At 53.3% G+C, this 17,323-nt stretch overlaps 1 protein-coding gene across 1 annotated transcript; it reads left to right on the top strand.

Moving 5' to 3' along the window:
• The first annotated feature begins 6,395 nt into the window (after positions 1 to 6,395).
• On the top strand, positions 6,396 to 14,178 carry TICAM1 (TIR domain containing adaptor molecule 1). Its single transcript, XM_070413892.1, has 2 exons — positions 6,396 to 6,529; positions 11,680 to 14,178. The coding sequence occupies exon 2, from the start codon at positions 11,816 to 11,818 to the stop codon at positions 13,892 to 13,894; it is 2,079 nt and encodes a 692-aa protein (XP_070269993.1). The 5' UTR covers positions 6,396 to 6,529; positions 11,680 to 11,815; the 3' UTR covers positions 13,895 to 14,178.
• Positions 14,179 to 17,323: the final 3,145 nt, after the last annotated feature.

The raw sequence follows: 17,323 nt of genomic DNA, 5'->3' as shown, positions 1-17,323 counted from the left end.
GCAGGTGGAGGCCTTTCCCTCTCTGTCCCTCAGTGTCATCCCCTGAGATCCAGCTTCAGGTGCAAAGATTGTGGAATAATCGAGCCTGAAGCTCAGGTTATCTCAGGTCACATCGCACATTTGAGTCTGGGTCGTTCTCTGTGGGGGGCCGTCTTGGGCAGGTGGGGTGTTGAGCAGCATCCTGGGCCCCCATTCACTCGATGCCAGGAAACCCCTCCCCAGGCGTGACCCCACAGGTGCCCTCAGAAGTTGCCCAACACCCCCGGGTGAGAACCACTGAGTTAGTTTCATTCCAAACACTAATTTTCCTGCCTTTTGCTTACATGAATCACTGGGGTTTCCCAAAGCGGGCTGTCAATCTGGCAGGGAGCAAATCTGTTCGTACTGATGATGCTCAGCCAGTACTGGGCATAGCCATAGTCAGTCAGGTGCTGTTCTGAGCCCTTGGTGGATGTCAGCCTCATCCGCATCTCACCCTCTGGGGGAGCCGCCACCAATCTTCCCATTTTATAGGTGGGGAACCGAGGCAGGTGGAAAACACATAACTTGCTCAAAGTCTCCTGGTCAATAAGTGGACCTGGGTCTCCGCCGGGGCAACTGGCTGGCCCTGCAGCCCATGAGGGCCTGGCAAGCAAGTCGGGGTTCTTTTCTGTCTGCGTGTACCCCAACTTGCTGGAGGAGCTTGGCTGACCAGCTTCCCCTTTCTGCCCAGCGTTGCTCCCTCCCCTCTGCAAAATGGGATGTATTAGCTATTGCCATGTGAGACGTTAACACTAACTTAGTGGCTTTCAACACATTTTCCCACATTGTTTCATGAAGTCAGTTGTGGCGTAATTAGAGGGTAATTCATCCCAGGCAGCAGCCTGTCAGCTCTTCTGTGTTCATTCCTGTTCTGATGAGCGATTGTAGGCTTGTCTTTTCTCTCTTGTTCGTTTAATTTGAGAGAGAGAGAGAGAGAGAGAGAGAGAGAGAGAGAGAGAGACATTGATTTGTTGTTCCACTTATGTATGCATTCATTAGTTGCTTCTTGTGTGTGCCCTGACTGGGGATTGAACCCGCAACCTTGGAGTATTGGGACAACGCTCTAACCAACTGAGCTACCCAGCCAGAGCCTGAAGGCTTTTCTTTTTTAAAATCTATTTTTTTATTGATTTCAGAGAGGAGGGGAGAGGGAGAGAGAGATAGAAACATCAATGATGAGAGAGAATCAACGACAGGCTGCCTCCTGCACGCCCCCTACTGGGGATTGCGCCTGCAACCCAGACATGTGCCCTTGACGGGAATGGAACCCAGGACCCTTCAGTCCGCAGGCCAAGGCTCTATCCATTGAGCCAAACCTGCTAGGGCCATCCCCTCTATCTTAGAGAGTGGGATGGGAAGAGGGAAGATCTCTTTGGCCAAGTCCATGGCCCACAAAGCCAAAAATGTTCACTCTCCCATGCTTTGTAGGAAATGCTTGCCAGCCTCTGCTTGAGACCCCTCTGCTGTGCTTCCTGTTATATCTGCTGCTTAGATGAACTATTCCTCCCAAGATTGAAAAGCTGCAATGCGCTTTGCTACAGTAACTGTAATCACTGTGCCACGCTGAAGGCTAATGGTGGGGCACATCTCCAGCAGTGGATTGCAATGGAGATGTTGGGGCCAGGATAGCAGATGCTTGATCCTGGAGCAGTGGGACGAACCAGCATGATGTCTGTCCACAACTGAGGCATGGAAGTGAGAGGGGGCCTTTGCTTCCCCCCACCCCGTCCCAGGCCCAGGCCCAGGCCCAGGCCCACTAAAGGGCTGAAATGACCTATGCTTTCTCATTAGCAAGGACAGGGCAATGTCGCTTCCTCCTGAGGGCTCTGGGTCTGATGGGCAAGGATTTACAAAGCCTATTTAAAAAGCAACTGGGGCCCTGGCTGGCTTGGCTCAGTGGATAGAGTGTCGGCTTGTGGACTGAAGGATCCAGGTTTGATTCTGGTCAAGGGCACGTGCCCGGGTTGTGGGCTCGATCCCCAGTAGGGGACGTGCAGGAGGCAGCTGACCCATGATTCTCTCTCATCATGGATGTTTCTATCTCTTTCTCTCCCATTCCTCTCTGAAATCAATGAAGATATCTATTTTTTTTAAAAAAATAAAAAGCAACTGGGACACCTCCCCTATGTTTTAGCAGCCCCATTCCTGTATTTGTAGCCAAGTGCTATGCAAATGTCCACACAAAAAACTTGCCCCCAAATGTTCTCAGCCACTTTATTCATAACAGCTCCCAACTGGAGCACAACCCAGGTGTGCACCCAGAAGAGAATAGATAAGCAAAACAGGGTGGATTCATCTGTGGAATACCATGTAGCAAGGAACAAGGATAAATTTTCGATGTTTATAACCGTATGGATGAAACTCACAAGTATGATATTGAGCGAAAGAAGCCAGACACAAGAATCCACACTCTGGTCCCATTGCAATGAAGGTTCAAGACAAGGTGAAACTAAACTATGATGAGAGAAATCCCCACAGTGGTTGCCCTGTGGGTAATGATGAGGAAGGGGTGGATAGGAACTTCTTCTTTTTTATTTTAATACATTTTTATTGATTTCAGAGAGGAAGGAAGAGGGAGAGAGAAACAGAAACATGATGATGGGAGAGAATCATTGCCTGGCTGCCTCCTGCATGTCCCACACTAGGGATCGAGCCCACAACCCAGGCATGTGCCCTGGTGACCTCTTGGTTCCTGGGTCAACGCTCAACCACTGAGCCACACCGGCTGGATGTTGGGGACTTCTTGAGGCTGAAATGACCCCTACATCACGATCTGGGTGTTGGCTACAGGGAGTGTGTACATATGCAAAAATCCACTGAGCAGTTCATTTAAGATTTATATACTATAGCACCTATGAATTCAACACCAATTAAAAAAGTGAAAGTAACATGCAGTGTGGATGGAGGAAATGAGCCCTTTGTTCACTTCCAGTGGGAGTGCTACCAGGACCGATTTGGAGAACAATCAGTAGTATTTAGTAAGAGCGAGAATGTATCCTTTCCACGTCGGAGGAGGAGTCCCAGAAGTTCCCCTTCTCGGCAGCTGCCCTGCGGAAACGCTGTTGAAAGGTGCAGTCACCATCTCCATGTTACAGGGAGGGAGACAGGCATAGCTCAGGGGCTGGCCCTTGGCCCATCTCACAGCTAGTCAGTGTCAGAGTGAGGATTTGAACTCAGCACTCAGATCCCCCGACCCTGACCCACCACCTCGAAAGGTAGCAATGCCTGTTATTGGGGAACAGTGAAAGCAGCCAGCATGTCCAAGGACAGGGGACTCAGTAAATTGTGATACAGCCATGCTTAGTGAGAACATAACACTTCAAAAGAACAAGATTGGGCTACATATGGTGGATTAGAAAAATGTTAGAGATGTCAATGGAATAAAGCTAAATGTTGATGCCATCTATGTCCAGAGTCAGTGAACTACAGCCACTGTCCAGCCTGCTGCCTGATTTCCTAAATAAAGTTTCATTGGCACACAGCCACCCTCATTTACTGATACATCTGTGACTGCTACAAGGGCAGCGTCAGATAGTTATAACATAGATGGTCTGGTGAGTAATGCTGACAATAATCACTATCTGATCCTTTACGGAAACAAAGTTTGCTGGCTTCTGGAAGATATGAATTATAAAGCCAAACCAGACTGAAGAACACTAAATATCACACTTATCAGCCCTGGCCAGGTAGCTCAGTTGGTTAGAGCATCGTCCTGATATACCAAGGTTGCAGGTTCAATCCCCTGTCAGGGTACATGCAAGAAACAACCAATGAAGGCATCAGTAAGTGGAACAACAAATCTATGTTTCTCTCTCAAAATCAATTTTTTTTAAAAAATCATTATTCATTATTAAAAATAAGTATCACATCAATGGATTTGTGTAAATGCATGCAAAACTAAAGGAATGGGCACCCAAGTGGAGGGCCACCTTTCTGGTGCAGGAAGAAGGAAAGTTGGGTGGGAACCTAGACCTCAACTGGAATGTGTTTCTACTTTCATTGAAACAGGGAGGTGGGCAACCTGAATGCAGGTGGTAGATTTTTCCATCTGGAGCTCAGGGTTTCCCCTGGAAGCCAGCATGTTCCAGCCCTGTTACTTCCTCTGAGCCGCAGTTTTCTCACCTATAAAATGGGCACATTCAAACCTACCTGGAAAGGTTAAGACATGAATCAGATGTGTTTGGCTTGGGAGCAGGTACCAGAAGTTGGTGATGGTGGGGCAGCGGGGAGAGAGATATGGGAAGGTGGGTTTAATGTACCCTTCCTCTCCAGCTCCAGAAGCCCCAAAGGCAGGCACCACTGCTTTCTTCCCGATGTATCCCCAAAGCCAGCCCATGCCCAGCACACAGTAGGTGTTCAATAAAACTTCTCCCTCACCAGAGTCAGGCATTAAGCAAGGGCCCCATGGGGAGTTTGCATCCATATAACTTCCTTTGCAGCCCCGCCCCTGCCCCAACCTTTAGGTGAACTTTTTTGTCCTGAGATCCATGGACCTTTTAGGGAACCTGATGATGGAGTTCAGGGGGTCCATGAACTGCTGGGGGGCGGGGGTAATGCACATCTTTATTTTCACTGACTCTAACCACTATTTATCACTTCCTTAATTATGAAAGGAGACAACAGCAGGCTCTGTGACTTTGTCCCTAATTGAAAACCACAGGTATTCTCACATCAGGTGGCTCGAAATTCAGCGGACCCTCCTCACCCTTGCAACGTCACTGCAGCTATTAGATCTTCTTAGTGAACATGGTGATAAAGGTGTATCCCTAAGTGTTGTGTGTTTCAGTCTAGCTCTCTTTCAAAAGTATTTTTAAAGTGATTGTCTTACACGTTTTTTTTAAGTTTTAAAATTATAGTAAAATATACTTAACATAAAACTTACTATCTTACTATTTTTAAGGGCACAGCTCAGTACATTGACATTGTGGTGCAACCATCCCCATCACTCATCTCTGAAACTTGTTCATCTTCCAAACTGAAACCCCGGCCCCATTAAACACTAACTCCCCCTCCTCCGCCCCTCCCCGTCCCCAGGCCCTGGCTCGCACCCTCTACTTCCTGTCTCTGTGGATCTGACTCCTCTAGGGACCTCCTATGAGTGGGATCACACAGTGTTTGTCCTTCTGTGTCTGGCTTATGTCACTGAGCACCATGTCCTCAGGTTTCATTCATGTTGTAGCAGGTGTCAGAACTTCCTTTATGAGGCTGAACAACACGTAGTTCATTGAATTGATATACCACATTTTGTTTATCCATTCATCTGATGACGGATTACTAATTTGTTTTAAAAAATACGTAAGTGCATTTCAATATAATGTTCTTTGTCCCCCCTGTATGTTGTTTTATGAATCTACAAATGTTACTTTGAGAAGAGGCTCCTGGATTCTCCCGGCAGACAAAGGGGCCCAGGCAAAGACATTTATAAATTTGTGGGCCCCTTTCTTCATTTAAACAAACAAATAAATAATAAATGACATGTTACAAAAGCACTGGTATAAAGACGAATATAATCCAGGCTGCAATTCTATTCTATTCTTTTTTTTTTTTTTTCTGATTTTGAAAGAAATAAGCCCTAACTGGTTTGGCTCAGTGGATAGAGCGTCAGCCTGTGGACTGAATGGTCCCAGGTTCGATTCTGATCAAAGGCATGTACCTTGGTTGCGGGCAGCTGATGGATGTTTCTCTCTCATCGATGTTTCTAACTCTCTATCCCTCTCCCTTCCTCTCTGTAAAAAATTAATAAAATATATTTTAAAAAAAGATATCCCCTCTCAAATGAAAGTTTCATTTTAAAAAAAAGAAAGAAAAAGAAATGAAAACACTTTTGTGTGCCCCTAAAAGTATGATGGCCCCGAGTAGCCTCTTAGCTGGACACCCAAAAGGTTAGGGCCCCTGCGAATTCTTAAAAAGTCGTGTTTGCAGCTTCAAGATATGCCATCTTGCTACCCCGCCCCCCAACACATAGGTTTCCCCAAACTCCTCCTGGATGGCCAGGATTCCCTCCCTCCTGATTTTGGGGCGCCCCCCCCCCTCGCCCCCGCTACAATTTTCCCAGCCCCTGTTCTATTTCCTGGACAGTCCCGATCACTAATGCAGATGACCTAATTTTAAATTGTGTCCCCCCTCGCTAGACTGTGCCCCCTTCCCCAGGGCAGGACTTTGGCCCTCTTGTCCCCCAGTTGTGGTCCCCAGAGCGCCGCGTAACGGAAGTGCCCAAACTGCCGTCGGGGCAGCGCGCCGGGCAGAGGACGGGGGCGCGGCGGGGCGTCTCGGGGACTTTCCCGGTTCCGCTGGAAAAGCGTGACCTCCCCTCCTCCCCTCCCTCCCTCTCCCGCCCCGGAAAGGGCGGGCAGAGGCCCCGAAGGCGGACCGTCCAGTCCCCGCGCCCTCCGCGCTCGGCCCTCCGCGGGCACCGCCGACAGGCCGTGCGCCCGCAGACCCTGGCCCCGAGACGCGAGCGGCGCCCCGGCCGCCCGGGACAGTGAAGAAGGGGTGCGGGCCGCTCCGGGTGAGTGCAGAGGGGGCGAGAGGGCCGCTGGGGAAGGGCGGGGCGCGTGGCGGGGCGCACGTAGGTAGCTGGGCGCCTTGATGGCTGGACGTCCGGGCTCCTCGCTTAGGTTCGAAGTCCGCTGCCCCCGCCCTCAGAGCTTCTGGCGTCCCTGCGCTGCGTTCCCCCTTCCCACCCCTAAGGCTCCAGCTCCCCTCCCGGTGACTCAGGTCCTCCCCAGACCCCCATTTCTTCCACACCCTGAATTTCTCTCCAACTCCCCTGCGTTCTTCCCAATCCCCCAGATCTCTTCCTAGCCTTCCTGATCTCCCCCACTCCCACTTCTCCCCCGTGTGTCTGATTTCTTCCGAAATCTCCGAGCTTTCTCTGTCCCAGCCTCTGGCCCTCCTCCCAGCCCCTTCCGAGCCCTGAATCCCCACCTTTCCCAGGGACCCCAGAATCCCTCTCCCACGGTAGATCCCTGGCCCACCCTGGGCCAGCTGAGATCTGGAATCTCCGGCCCCTCCCCTCGCATCCCTTTCCGAGGGGCCTGCGGGATTGGCACTAGGGGCCGCTGCAAGTCTGCCCCGCGCTGGCATTGGCACCAGTCAGAGCCCAGGTGGCCCCAGGCGGTGGCCATCGAGCCCAGGCGGATGGACAGGTCTGTCCTCCTTCTCAGGTGGCTGAGGCAGGGGGCTGGGGGAGGGGGGTACCAGTGTGACAGGCCGGCTGGAGGGCTCCCGTGTGGCTTCCACAGTTTGGGGGTGGGTAGGTGAGTGGGGCAAGTTCCCGCAACTGCTCCGGTCTCTGTTTACTCCTTGAAAAAGGGGCAAACATTAGATCTCCAACAAACGGTGATGAGGTACCTGCTGTCTGCCAGGGGACACTGTTCAGCATGCTGGGCACACAGTAGGGACCAAGTAGTGCCCCCATGGAGCCCACAGCCAAGACAATAAGCAAAAACTGAAAGGTCCCAGGAGTGTGTGCCAAATGTAGATTCAGATAGCTTCCCCTCCGGCCTGGCGTGGGAAGGGGCCAGCACGTAGTAGGTGCTCAGTAAACACTTATTGAATAACTGTCCCTTCGGTTTCCTATACATCTTTCCGAGGCAGTCTGGTTATGTTTTGCCTTCCAGGTCTTGTAACATTTATATACACAGTAGGTCCTCGGGTTATGTCGGAGATCCGATCCTACGGCGAGTAGGCGATTTTCGCCGTAAGTCGGAACCCACCTGCATAAGCACCTACGTCACTCACACGGAGCACATACACAGCAGTCATGAAGCGAAACAGTAAAAAAAAATTAAAAGAAAGATAACAATTCCTGACCTTTACTTGTGGTAAATAAATAATAAGAAACATGAAGCACATACGTACATACGTCAAAATGACAAAACTTTTTTTTTTATAAATAAATGGGAGATGGTGACGTAACTACGAAACGAAGTACATTGGAGTCTGACGTAACCCGAGGACTGCCTGTATATATATTTATATTTATATTTATATTTATATTTATATTTATATTTATATATTTTTAATCCTCACCCAAGGATATTTTTCCATTGATTTTTAGGGAGAGTGGAAGAGAGAGGGAAAGAAAGAGAGAAACATCGATATGAGAGAAACACATTGACTGTTGCCTCCTGCATGTGCCCTAACTAGGGCCCAGCCTGGGAGGAGCCTGCAATTGAAGTACGTGCCCCTGACAGGAATTGAATCCGGGACCCTTTGGACGCTCTGTCCACTGAGCCAAACCGGCTAGGGCTTGTAACATTTCTTAATTAGCCAAAAAGGAGTGACTTGTGCCCCTACTATGCACCAGTCCTGGTGGTAGCAGACTAGACTCACTGTTGATTGTCCCCCACACTAGGAAGTCAGCTCCACCGTTTGGGTCTCTGCTATTTCCTTCTCCCCATCAGCATTTCAACATGTGAGGCTATTTCCATTTTTGAAACAGCCAGGCAGCCGCGTACTTCCTTACATCCTTCTCCCCAGTGCGCCTTTCTGCTCTGCACCACTCCTGTCTGCTCAGTCATGCCCCCTGTGCCCCCACTCCCAGAGGCCGGCACGCCCCATGCTCTCTCTGCCCTGCGCTGACCTTCCTGGGTACACCGACCCTGGCCCTGGTGCCCGGTGGGACCATATGACGTCTGCTTCAAATGGATTGTTAAGAAATCCTGAATCAGCCCTAACTGGTTTGGCTCAGTGGACAGAGCGTCGGCCTGCGGACTGAAGGGTCCCGGGTTCAATTCCGGTCAAGGGCATGTACCTTGGTTGCGGGCACATCCCCAGTGAAGGGTGTGCAGGAGGCAGCTGATCAGTGTTTCTCTCTCACTGTTGTTTCTAACTCTATGTCCCTCTCCCTTCCTCTCTGTAAAAAAATCAATAAAATATATTTAAAAAAGAAAAGAAATCCTGAATCGTAGACTGGGGTCCCTCAAAATCAGGACTCAGCAGCATTTGGGGCCAGATCATTCTCTCTGGAGGGCTGTGCTATGTACTGTGCTGGGTACTGTGGGGTGTTGAGCAGCCTCCACCCACTCGATGACGATAGGGCACTTTCTCCAGAGTGTTGACAACCAGAAATGTCCCCAGACATCACCCAGTGCTCCCTGGGGGAAGGAGTTGTTCCTAGTTGAGAAGCTCTGCTCTAGGCTGTAGATTCTCATCATGGGTGCTAGGGAGAGACAGACTGGTATGGGAGCTTATGTGGTGGTGGAGGGCTCCATGGTACCTGAGGTGATGCCATGGGACCTGAGAGTGAGTTTTGAGAGAAAGGTCCCCCAGGCAAAGGTCTGGGGATAAGGTGCTCCAAGCAGAGGAAACAGCACCTACAAAGAGCCTGAAGTGGGAATCAGCATGGCATTTTTGAGAAATAGAGAGAAGAGGACATGGCCTCCATATGGAATGGCAACGCTGTTAGGCGTAGAGCCAGCATGCAGTGATGGTTAGTGCACCATATTAATAATGCTATTTGTATCGGTTAGCTACATACAGCTGTGTAACAAATCACCCCAGAACTCTGTGGCTTAAAATCAACAAACACATAGGATCTCGCACAGTTTCTGAGGGTCAGGCATCTAGGGGCAGATAGGTGAGTGGTTCTGTCTCGGATTCTTTCATGAGGTCAGTCAAGCTGTCAGCTGGGCTGCTTCATCTGAAGACTTGCCTGGGGCTGGAGTCCAAGCCAGCTCCCCCTGTGGCTGGTGCCAGGGGGCCTCAGTTCCTTGCCCTGTAGGCCCCTCCACAGGGCTGCTCACAGCATCGTTTACCCCTGGCACATGACAGAAAAAGAGAGTGACTGAGCCCGGCTGGTGTGGTATTGGGGTCCAACCCCAGCAGGTCCAGAGGTCCCCAAAGGTGTGGACGGAGTTGGCGATGAAGGAATGACACGGAGATAGCATTCAGTTGATCAGCAGCCTAGCCAGGATCTCTAGCCAAGTTCTGTCCAGGATCTCCAGCCAAGTTCTGTGTATGACCTCCAGCCAGGTTCTGTCCAGGTTCTCTTGCCATGTTCTCTCGCTAGGTTCTCCAGCCAGGTTCGGTCGCCAGGTTCTCTAGCCAGGTTCTCCAGCCAGGTTCTCCAGCCAGGTTCTATCCAGGTTCTCCCACCATGTTCTGTCTAGGTTCTCCAGCCAAGTTCTGTAGCCAGGTTCTGGCCAGGATCTTTTGCCATGTTCTCTCACTAGGTTCTGTCTCTAGGTTCTGTCTTCTGTTGTCTTGTTACATCTGTATTTATACCAGTTGATTTTAATCCTATCAATTTCTATTCCAAAGGTTAGGGCGTTTCTTATCTCCATTCCAGGGAGTAAAGATTATGTAGCTTAAGGGTGATTGTTCGTAGTTAAAGTGATTAACTACCTGCCTGGCATTTAGTTAAGGGGTTTTATTCCCTCCTTAACTTCAGGGAAAAATCCCCACCTGGGGAAACAACCTTTCTCGGAGAGGTGACCTTGGTTAAAACACATAGCGCCAAGAAGGGGAGCAAACATATTAAGAACAGTATGCCATATACGCCAAGTCCCTTGAAACATATGCTGTGCAGATGTTTCTTCGCTTCAGCGACTGTCAAGCAGCAAGGATGGACCTGCTCCTGGCAGTGTGGCTTAGTGGTTGAGCATTGACCCATGAACTAAGAGGTCACTGGTTTGATCACATGCTGGGGTTGCTGGCTTGATCTCCAGTAGGGGGCATGCAGTAGGCAGTCAATCAATGTTGCTCTCTCATGGATATTTCTATCTCTCTCTCTCCCTTCATCTTTCTCTAAAATCAGTAAAAACATATAGAGCCCTACCTGGTTTAGCTCAGTGGATAGAGCGTCGGCCTACGTACTTGAAAGGTCCCAGGTTCGATTCCGGTCAAGGGCACATGCCCGGGTTGCAGGCTCGATTCCCAGTGGAGGCCGTGCAGGAGGCAGCTGGTCTATGATTATCTCTCATCATTGATGTTTCTATCTCTCTCTCCCTCACCCTTCCTCTCTGAAATCAATAAAAATATATTTAAAAATAAAAACATAGAGAGAGTGACTCAGAAGAAAGCCAGTGTGTTTTCTAACGTAATGTTATGAGTGACACCCCATCCGGTCTGCCGTTCTCTCTCGATCAGATCAGCTCTGGCCGTGTTGGAAAGACTACCTACGGCCGGGAAAGCCAGGGTGTGGGGCTCGGGGGGCCATCCAGGAGGCAGACTGCTTTCCTCTCAAACACGTATTGAGCCCCTGCTGACTTCCAGTCAGCGGACCCAGAACTTTCCATACAGGAACACAGCTCAGTTCCTTGAGACAATCTAAGTGGGTTTATTACCGTCGTAGGCAGTGGAGTCTGGCGGTCAGGCACACACCCTTTGGAGCCAGACGGCTGGGGTTCCGATCCCAGCTGTCACTCACTGACTGTGTGACTTGAGCAAGGGACTCCACCTCTCTGGCTCACTTTCTTCATTTGCAAATGGGGGATAGCAGTATCTACCTCTTGGGTGACGCCAGGCAAGTGGCGGCTGAGATCCTCTCGCAAGAGGAGGAAACACGTTGGGGGCGGGGACACGTCTTGCCCAGGGTCCTCCTGATGGGAGAGGTCATGGTGGCCTCTGCAGGCAGGTGCGTGTCTGGGCTGCTTCCCAGGCTCCCCCCACCCCCGCCCCCAGTGGTGACCATGTCTTTCCTGCTCCCCACAGGTCTGTTCCCATAGTTCCCTGGAGTCCGGTATGGTGAGCGGGTAGGGGACGCCGGGCGTGCAGGAGGCAGGGGTGTGGATCATGCCTCCACCAGCCAGCGCTTCTCCTGCCATCGGAGGCCGCACCCAGCCTGCCCATGGCCGGCACGGGCCCGTCGCTCTCCGGTGCCTTTCGCATTCTGGGCAGGGCAGGCCAGGACAAGCTCCTGCATCTGAAGCACAAGCTGAAGACCCTGCGCCCCGGCCGGCGGGGGGCGGACCTCCTGCACGCCATGGTGCTCCTGACCCTGGGCCAGGAGACCGAGGCCAGGCTCTCCCTGGAGGCCCTGCAGGTGGACGCGGTGGCCCAGCTGGTGGCCCGCCAGTGGGCCGGCATGGGCAGCAGTGCTGAGGCCACGGAGGAGCCCCCCGACGTATCCTGGGCCGTGGCCCGGCTGTACCACCTGCTCGCCGAGGAGAAGCTGTGCCCGGCCCCCATGCGGGACGCGGCCTACCGGGCAGCCCTCCATGTTTTCAGCTCCAGGGATGACCCCCAGCTTGGGGAGCTCCAGGAGGAGGCCCGGAACCGGTGCGGGTGGGACATCATGGGGGTCCCGGGGGACTTCCAGCCGCTCCACTCTGCTCTGGGCTGCCTCCCGCCGTCCTCCGCCTCGCCCTCTGTGATGCGCAGCCATCCTCGGCCCATCGAGGACCCCTTGGGCTGGAGCAGAGGCTGCTCCCTCCGGTCCACCGGCAGCCCGGCTTCCCTGGCCAGCAACTTGGAAATTAGCCAGTCGCCCACCATGGCCCTCCTCGGCCAGCACCACAGCCCCCGTGGTCCCAGCAGGCTGTGCGATGAGCCCCCGGAGCCCGAGCCTGTCCCCGCAGGCTTCCAGGAGCCCGAGGAGATGAGCTGGCCCACGTCGGAGGAGATTGCTAACACCCTGGTGCCCTCCGATAGCCCAGCCCCCGGGCTGCCTGAGGCGGCCTTAGATGCAAGCCCCGCTGGCCCGTCCAACGCCGCTGAGGCTCCAGGCACCAGCACCCACTACCCAGTGGAATGTACGGAAGTGACACTGGCCCCCACCTCTCTCCCCTCGCCCTGCAGAAACACTTGCCCCGCTGAGGACCAGGTGCCACTACAAATTCCCGTGGAAGATACTCCTTCCCCAGCAGCCCAGCCGTGCCCACCCACCTCCTCCGCCCCCGAGACATCCCCGCCCAACCCTTCCCTATCGGCTCCTCGCTCAGCTCACCCGGCCTCCTCCTCGAGCCCGTGTCCCCCTTCTCCCGAGTTCGAGCCGTCAGAGCAGCAGTTCTTTAACTTCGTGGTCCTGCACGCCAAGGCGGATGAGCACATTGCCCTGCGTGTCCGGGAGAAGTTCGAGGCCCTGGGTGTGCCCGACGGAGCCACCTTCTGCGAGGATTTCCAGGTGCCTGGGCGCAGCAGCCTGCGCTGCCTGCAGGACGCCATAGACCACTCGGCCTTCACCGTCCTGCTGCTCACTGCCAACTTCGACTGCTGCCTGAGCCAGCACCAGCTGAGCCAGTCGCTGATGAGCAGCCTCACTCGGCCAGGGTGGCAGGACTGCGTGGTCCCGTTCCTGCCCCTGGAGAGCTCCCTGGCCCAGCTCAGCCCCGACACTGCCAGCCTGCTCATGGGGGTGGTGTGGCTGGACGAGCACTCCCAGATCTTTGCCAGAAAGGTAGCCAACACCTTCAAGCCTCACAAGCTGCGGGCTCGCAAGGCCAACTGGAGGAAGGAGCAGGACGCCCGGGCCCTGCGGGAGCGGCGCCAGCACCTGGAGGGTGAGCGGCAGCGGGCGGCTGCGGTGGGCGCTGCACACGCTGCCTACGTCCAGACCTACTCGGCCTGGCAGGCGCAGATGGAGCAGCTCCAGGCAGCTTTCTCGAGCCACATGACATTTGGGACTCAGTTGCCGTCTGGGGCCCCGGGGCCCCTGGGAGCCCAGCCACCCTTTCCTACCTGGCCCAGCTATCAGCCACCACCCCTGCCTCCGTGGCTGGCTGGCACCCCCAGCCCAACCTTCCCGCAGCCTCCGGTCTTCCCGCAAGCCTCACCTGTGTCCCCTCAGAGCCCGGGGCTGCAGCCCCTCATCATCCACCACGCACAGATGGTGCAGCTGGGGCTCAACAACCACATGTGGAACCAAAGAGGGGCCCCGGCGCCCGAGGATCAGACCCAGGAAGCGGAACGACCGAGTGGCAAAGCCTGAGGACCTTGACTTCAGACCCGCTCCGGGCTGGATCTTGGAGACCCCCCCACCCCCGTGTTCAGGGGATGCAGTAGGAGATGGGGTCATCTGCTACTTTCCGGACATGGCTGGGGACACCTCTGTGCCTCAGGAAATGGTGCAAAATGGGCCCCGATGACTTTCTGGCTCTCGGGGAGGCCAGGATTGGACCTGGTGTTGACAGACTGTCTGGATGATGGTGGTAGGGAATGGGCCGGGGACAGCAGCACTGTGTTTTAATGATAATAAATATTTATTGAATGTTTCTCTAGCGCTGTTCGCCTCTGCTAGGCGATTTGTAAAGATAAAAACATGCCTACTGTCCAAAAAAAGGGAAACCGAAGAGAAAAACACATTTCTCCTCATGAATCGCGTGAACCAGAAGTTTCCGGTATTTACTGATTTCATTGGGCAGAGCATGTCACACGGCTCCTTTCCGGCTGCAAGGGTAACTGGGAAATGCAGTCTTCTGAGGGGCCATGGGCTTTATTTACTAAAACTACTTCTAATACTAGAGGAGATGGAGAGAAAAGAGAGTGGGGGGTATTTAGCAGTTCCGGCTGCAGCGCTTTTGGGGGTGGGGGTGTGTGATGAGTGTGCCTTGATGCCCTCAGCAAGGCTGGGCTCAGATCCCACTGTGTGATTTGGGGCAAGTGTCTTCACCTCTCAGGAGTGGGTTTGATTCCTGTGTTTCAAGGTCATCAGTAAGTTGTTCCTAACACTGCAACCCCAGGGACAGTGTAAGGGCTATTAGCTGCATACTTGACAGGGAGGGGATTCGTCTTTTCTTGAGAATAGAATTTGTCGAGCACTCCCCACTTCACGATTCTGGGGGCTTTAAAAATCTAAGCATATTTTAATCTCCCCAAACGACTTCCGGGGGTAGAAGCTTCTATGGTTGGGCCCATTGTCCAGGTGGGGAAAACTGAGGCCCAAAGAGGTGAATTCTGGTCCCAAAAGTCATGGATTGGATCTGGGGAGATTACGATTGAAGAAGCCAAACTTCCAAGGGAGGAAATGATGGGAGAGCCCAGGGAGGCGAATTTGGGAGGGCTGAGCCAAACAGCGGGAGGCCCCCTTCGCCCCACTGTCTGATTTGCACATTGACTTTGCATGCCCTTTCCTTCGGTGCTTGCCGCCCCAGAGGGCAGGCCTGGTATGATTCACCCAGGCTGTCATTCCCCACTTGCTTTTAGTGGCTGACTCAGATTTTGTGAGGGCTCTGCCCCCAGCCTCCAGAAAGATGAAGTGAAACCTGGGGGAGGAAAGCCTGAGATAGGGTCTGGGGTGCGTGGGGCAGGACGGGGTTTTGGAGGTAAGAGCCAGCTGCACATCGCGACAGTGGCAGGGAATACTTGGCTCATCTGGCCAACATGGATTGAGGGCCTGCCAGGATCTCCCCAGGCAGTGGGTGCAGTTGGAGGTGGAGGAGAGGGGAGTAGCGAGTGAGTCATCAAATAAGGAAGCAAGATAACCGGGCCAGGTGATGGGAGTGTCTCAGGAGAGGGACCTTTGGCCCAGGTGCCAGAGAGGGCCTCTCTGAGGACGTGGTGTTGGAGCCGAGATCTGGAGGAAGAGAAGGAACTGGCTATGGAAAAAACCGGGTGGGCTGGGGTGGGGACGATCCGGGCAGAGGAAACAGCCAGTGCAAAGGTCCTAGGGCAAGCCATGTCTGACCTGTTGGAGGAACAGCTAGGAGGCCCTTCTGGCTGGAGGGGAGGGAGGGAGGGAGGAGGTGACATCTAGGAGGGGCAGGTCGTGTACAGCCGTGTGGCCTTGTGGGCTACGTGGAGGACTTGGATCCCGCTGCTCCCCACCCCACCAAGGGAGGTGGCCGCCTGGAGAGCTGGGCGCTGAGAAGGGCCAAGACCTGACAAAGGTGCTCACAGGCGCCCTCTGGGGGCTGCTGTGGGAAGGACGGATGGGGCCAGGGTGGCAGCTAGAGGACTAGGGCAGATGGGCTTATTTCATCCTCCCAACACGCCCAGGAACTGGAGACTATCATTGTCCCCAATTTACAGAGGAGGAGACAGGACCAGAGAGGCAAGGTGACTTTTACAAGGTCACACAGCACATAAGTCACCTTCAGGAGCAGGAGGAAGAGCAGAGGTCTCTCTTAAATTCTAGCCCACACAGAAACAGAGCAGCCTGTTCATTCATTGTCTTGATTTTTAAATTCTTTGAAATATTCTTGCTAATTTCATTATGTGTTAATTCATGGTTTCTCCACCACACCGTGCCCACCCTGAGAGGGCTGGGGACAGATCTGTCTTGGTCACTGTGGTGTTTTCAGAAGCCAGCACAGGGCATGGTACGTGTTAAATGGGTGGTAATTTTGACAGTTACTGAGCACCTGCTGAGTGTGAGCCTGTGGGGGACGATGGGTACACAGACCCGTTACCTGCAGTGAGTGAGGAGAATGTCGATTCATCTGTCCGCTTAGCCAACCAACATTTATTGGGGTCCTATTGTGCAGGCCCTGTGGGCACAGTGATGGCTGAGAGGTCGCCCTGGAGGTGACCCGGGACAATGCTGTTCTGTCCGTTCAGTGTGTATGGCCCAGAGCCAGAGACAGACTGTGATGGGGAAATGTAGACGGCTGCTGGAGCCCAAAAGGGACCCTCGGTCAGCCGGGGGGAATTGAGAAGCTTCTGGAAGGAGGCAGTAGGCTAAGACCTTAGGAATAAGCCGGGGGCTGGGAAAAGAGCACATGCCTGAGGGGAGGCCATGTAGGACATGGCAAGTCCAGGCAGGAGGGCCAGTTTCCCAGAGTTGGGGGCTCAGCTATCATCCCTGTTGCACCCGCGCCCCCTGGTGGCCACCGTGGGCCTGGGTGTTTCCTGGGGACATCTCATGTCCCCTCTGGGCCAGTCTTAAAGAAAAACAGGGAAATTCTCCTGAAAATTTTCCCCTTTAAAAACTGTGAAATGTGAACGAATAACAGATGTTTGGTTTTGGGGGTCAGTACTGGGTCCCTGCTTGGAACGATGTCTTTCTGAGATGGTGAGATAGTTTACAGATGTTCTCCCACCCCTGGGCCCACAGAAGCTTCACCCGGTGTCACAGCACATGCACAGCTGTGGCTTCGCTTGGGCAGAACGGGGGACAGGAGGTGGGCTGCATCTGAATCTCACAAATTTATGTATTCAGCCCAGCCTGGTGAGACACAGAGGAGGCAACAGACCTCCTCCCCCCGCCCCCTCCCCCCACAAGCCTCCCCAGTCATCAATGTAGCACTACACACAAATGCACAATCAACAGAGTGTATTTAAGTTTACGTACTGTGAAGAAGGAATACATTCTCATGGTTCAAAATTCAAAGGCACCAAAGAGGAATCTGGATAAAGTTGCCCTCTCTCCCCTCTCCCCAGCCACCCAGTTTCCCCTTTCGGAGGCTCTATTGATCTGTGT

The sequence above is a fragment of the Myotis yumanensis genome, unplaced genomic scaffold (genome assembly GCF_028538775.1).
Source record: "Myotis yumanensis isolate MYYU_CA2020_CCGP unplaced genomic scaffold, mMyoYum1.0.hap1 SCAF_5, whole genome shotgun sequence".
Lineage (NCBI taxonomy): Eukaryota > Metazoa > Chordata > Mammalia > Chiroptera > Vespertilionidae > Myotis > Myotis yumanensis.
Note: the sequence above shows the minus strand (reverse complement) of the source record. Positions and strands in the feature narration are given on the sequence as shown.

What these genes read in the sequence shown, in the direction of transcription:
- TICAM1 (XM_070413892.1), top strand. Translation starts at nt 11,816, where the DNA reads ATGGCCGGCACGGGCCCGTCGCTCTCCGGTGCCTTTCGCATTCTGGGC.